The 4,789-nt window shown below is 39.8% G+C and overlaps 1 protein-coding gene across 1 annotated transcript; it reads left to right on the top strand.

Annotated features, from left to right (window-relative positions):
* Positions 1-2,140: 2,140 nt before the first annotated feature.
* Positions 2,141-3,100, top strand: LOC119055774 (olfactory receptor 51G1). Its single transcript, XM_037154046.2, has one exon. The coding sequence runs from the start codon at positions 2,141-2,143 to the stop codon at positions 3,098-3,100; it is 960 nt and encodes a 319-aa protein (XP_037009941.2).
* Positions 3,101-4,789: the final 1,689 nt, after the last annotated feature.

Genomic DNA, 4,789 nt, shown 5'->3' with positions numbered 1-4,789 from the left:
GCCTTTAGAATCTTTCTGCAATCTTTTAAAATATCCTCTGAAAAATCAACAATGACCTCACCATCATTTAAGGAGAATGCCTTTTTAAAAACCTCCATCCTCTCTCATCTCTTTTTGTAATCAACGAGGGTGACTTGCCTTTAGTGATACTGTAGACTACTATTCTCATTCCGTTTCTGTGGTTCTGTATTCTCTGTTTCCTTTCTAGTTCAAGTTTTATGTCCTACTCCCATTTAAAATTGCTTCTGGTGTTAAGAACCGAGCTCTTGTCTTTCCTTTCCACACCTCATCCCCTAGCAATTTCCTCCATATTCATGGGAGATGCTCGGTGTCTAAACCCTCACTTAAACCCAAGGTCACTGCTTACAGCATGCTCTAGATGCTCTCTCTAAGGATTCCTTTTTAAGCTCACATTTAAATGTTCCAAACTAAACTCAGTCTCCAAAATAGTTTTCCCCTCTACTGTTACCTATTTTGGTGCATCTAATGTTGTGCATGTCATAGAGATGCCTATCCAGGTGTGTCAAGGTACAAAAATGGCAGTTTAGCTTTTTAAAAATTAATTTCTTAATTGTGTCCCTTTTAGTAAGAGAAGTAAATGCGATGTAGGACAATAATACAGACTCAGCAGTATATACGGTTGAATTTCATCCTCCACACTTACTTGCTCTGTAACCACACCCAGGTTGCTTCACGGTTTTTGTGCCACCATTTTCTCACCTGTAATATGCTCCTTAGATGAGAATTCATCTGAGTGTTGTGAGAGTAGAAAAGTGTAATACACATTAGGCACTTAGTAAAGAGTCAGAAACACAGTAAATAAGTATTAATTATTTTAAGTTCTTTATGCATGTGATAAAAATATACTTGCCACACCATATTAACATATATAGACTCATTATATTGTGGTTTTCAAGAAATGTGGTTGAATAAAGGTTCCAAGGGTGGAAGGAAGTAAAGGAGACTGCAGGTCAGTTAGAAAAGAGACAGACCAATTCTTGCATGTAATGTTGATCCAAGCTCCAGGGGCACAGCTCACTCTGAGACCCTGAAGGTTTCATTTCCTCAGTATAAGCTAAAGATCAGAGGCTTTCCCTGCCCGTTTCAGGTTTCTCTTTATTTGTGTTTCAGATCTGGTGCATACCATCCCCATGTCTACGTCTAGCCCCAGTCAAACCACTCTCATATTGGAAACACATATATCCTCAGATACCTATCAAAACTAAGCCTCAAAGCACCCTTTCATAGACTTATTTATTTTCCGGAGATGCTGCTGCTTCTCAGGCATTTCTCAGTTCCAGACTTTAGATTTTTGTGCCACCATTTGCCTCTGCAGCCACTAAAGGATTTTATGTAGATTCAGGAACGGCATCACTCTGGTCACAAGTTACAAGTTCAGGGAGCTCAACATTTACTCGGTGCTTCCTTTGCATTCCCCTCCAGGCTAGGCATCGTGGAATAAAATACCATCCCCAGCCAAATTATGAATACATCTGAAGGTACATGATATGCACCTGATACTAGTAAACGATTATGAAAAATAATGTGTAGTACCAGTTCCCCATATGTATGTTATAGATTCTGAATGCTTTACTGATTGAATTGGAGATATTTTTTTCAGGGAGAAACACAAGAAAAAATTTCCATCTGAGATGACCTCGTTGAACCAGAGTCCAACACTGGTGGACATAGTACCATAAAGGTAAATCACATGTTATCCATTAGCTGTAGAAACTCCCTCTAAAAGTCTGAATAAAGTAGGGACTTCAGTTAATAACAATGTTGGTTCAATGATTGTTACAAATATACAATACAGATGTAGATATCAATAATTAGAGAGACTGGGTTCAGGGAACTCTCTATATTATTTCTCAATGTTTCTGTGAGCCTAAAACTGTTCTAAATGCTGTGTATTTAAAAATAAATAAATAAAGACCTTCTAAAATCCCCTTCCTATTTATTAGCTTTTTCTAAAGCCCTTCAGAAAAAAAACGAATATATCAGGTCCCCCAATTGTTTCCCATTTAATTTGCAGACCCATTCTGACCCTCTGGAACCAGGATGCTTAGGTGAGTGACCTGTCACTCTTCAGGAATCTTATTCTATATTGAAGGTTGATGAAGTCCAAGATTGTGAAGCTATGACAATTCTTTATAATAGCAGCCTCCAAAAAGCCACTTTCTTCCTGACGGGCTTCCAAGGTCTTGAAGATCTCCATGGCTGGATCTCTATTCCCTTCTGCTCCATCTATTTGACAGTTATTGTAGGAAACCTCACCATTCTCCATGTCATCCGTACTGATGCCACCCTCCATGAACCCATGTACTATTTCTTGGCCATGCTGGCCCTGACAGACTTGGGGCTTTGCCTTTCTACCCTACCCACTGTGCTGGGCATCTTTTGGTTTGATGTCAGAGAGATTGGTATCCCTGCCTGCTTCACTCAGCTCTTCTTCATCCATAGCTTGTCTCTAGTGGAGTCTTCAATTCTATTGTCCATGTCCATTGATCGCTATGTAGCCATCTGCAACCCCTTGCGTTACTCCATGGTCTTGACACCCGCGCGTATCGTCAAGATGGGGCTGAGCTCAGTGCTTAGAAGTGCCTTGCTCATACTCCCCCTACCATTCCTCCTAAAGCGCTTCCAGTACTGCCGCTCCCATGTGCTGGCCCATGCCTATTGTCTGCACCTGGAGATCATGAAGCTGGCCTGTTCTAGCATCATTGTCAACCACATTTATGGGCTCTTTGTTGTAGCCTGCACCGTGGGTGTGGACTCGCTGCTTATCTTCCTCTCCTATGCCCTTATCCTCCGTACAGTACTAAGCATTGCCTCTCGCCAGGAGCGACTTCGGGCCCTCAACACCTGCGTCTCCCATATGTGTGCGGTACTACTCTTCTACATCCCCATGATTGGCTTGTCTCTCGTGCACCGCTTTGGTGAGCATCTGCCCCACATTGTTCACCTCCTCATGTCTTATGTGTATCTGCTGGTACCGCCTCTCATGAACCCCATTGTCTACAGCATCAAGACCAAGCAAATCCGCCAACGGATTGCTAAGAAGTTTGAATTTTTTAAATCACTGAGGTGTTTTCAATAGGGTTAGGCCAGGGTAAAAGGAGGAAGTTTGTGGCATACGGCTCATAGATCATTTTTGTTCCAGCTGTGTTGTGGCAAAATTACAAACTCCAGTTATCAAAAAAAAGTGAATTTACAATGCAACATAATACATGAGTGACCTTAAGAAAATTACCTACCTCTCTGTTCTTTGGTTTCCTCAAATGAAGAATGAGTATGTAAATAATTACAATACCTTTCATGCCAGGATGTTATGAAAGTTAAATGAGATAATTCATGCAAATTTTTAACAGTGCCTAACATATATCAATTCTCAACAAATATTTATACTTTCTGCTGTTTAGTGTTTCTGAACGCTTGTGTACCACATGTACTAACATTTGGGATTACTGAGGCATCTTTATTGCAGTAATAGAAATAAAGAGATGAAAAGATGTGAAAATAGCATGAAATGTTTGTGAGAACTATACACTGCAGGTACCAGGTAAAGATAGATGGGAACAACTTTATTCACACTACAAGTAGGATGTGCCGGGGGAAAGTTAAAACACAATAACAAAAATAAAAATAATACTAAACAAAGAAACAAGCAAAATATAACCAAACACACTGAAATAGAGAACAGGCTGACAGTGACCAGAGAGTACAGGGGAGGGAATTTCAGAGGAAAAGGGAAGGGTTTACAGGAACAAGTATAAAGGACACATGGACAAAAACAAGGGGGAGTGGAAATAGGAGGGAGGTGGGGAGGACAAGGGAGATGGGCTGGGATGGGAGTAAAAGACAGAAAACTAACTGTACTTGAACCACAATTAAATAATAATAATACTGAAACATTTTTAAACTGCTCATTTTAGATTCAGTTTTCTCAGTCCTATCCAATCGTAGTCCCTACAGATCAGTTTTATTCTCCCTTAGTTCTGTGTCTCCTCAAGGAACCATCTTTGTGTATGAAATACTCCCTTATATCTTCTCTTTGCCTTTTCTCTCTCAACCTTGCTTCTTTTCTCCACATTTTTCTTGACTAGAAGACATGGGCTTTTATCTCTCCCACATATCGTATACCATTTTTTCCCTTAAGAAGCTTCACAGGCAAATTTAAAGCAGATGGGATTGTCTTCCCTGTGAAAGGATCAAACTCTATGGCCCTTTTAATCAAAGCTGTTAAAAGATTAACCAGTCTCTCTGTTTTTTCAAAGTATATTTTATTGATTATACCATTAAAGTTTCCTCGTTTCTTTCTCCCCTTTCTCCCCCTCTGTCCTGCACACATCCTCCCATCAGCATTCTCTCCCTTAGTTCATGTCCATTCTCTCTTAGTTCTCCCTTTCCTATGCTATTCTTAATCTCTCCCTGCCTATCTTATTCCTACTAATTATGCTTCTTATTCCTTGTAACTTTTCCCTCATTTTACTCCCCCCACCAGCTGATAACCCTCCATTTGATCTCTATTTCTGTGAATCCGTTCCTGTTCTAGTTATTTGCTTAGTTTGTTTTTTGTGTACATTCAGTTGTTGATAGTTATACATTTGTTGTCATTTTACTATTTATACTTTTGATCTTCTTTTTCTCAGATAAGTCCCTTTAACATTTTGTATAATAAGGGCTTGGTGATGATGAACTCCTTTAACTTTCTTTACCTTATCTGGGAAGAACTTTCTTTGCCCTTCCATTCTAAATGATAGCCTTGCTAAATAGAGTAATCTCGGAG

This window comes from Artibeus jamaicensis, unplaced genomic scaffold (assembly GCF_021234435.1).
Source record: "Artibeus jamaicensis isolate MK-2021 breed Jamaican fruit bat unplaced genomic scaffold, CSHL_Jam_final contig_69, whole genome shotgun sequence".
Taxonomy (NCBI): domain Eukaryota; kingdom Metazoa; phylum Chordata; class Mammalia; order Chiroptera; family Phyllostomidae; genus Artibeus; species Artibeus jamaicensis.
This window is presented reverse-complemented; position numbering and strand designations above follow the sequence as displayed.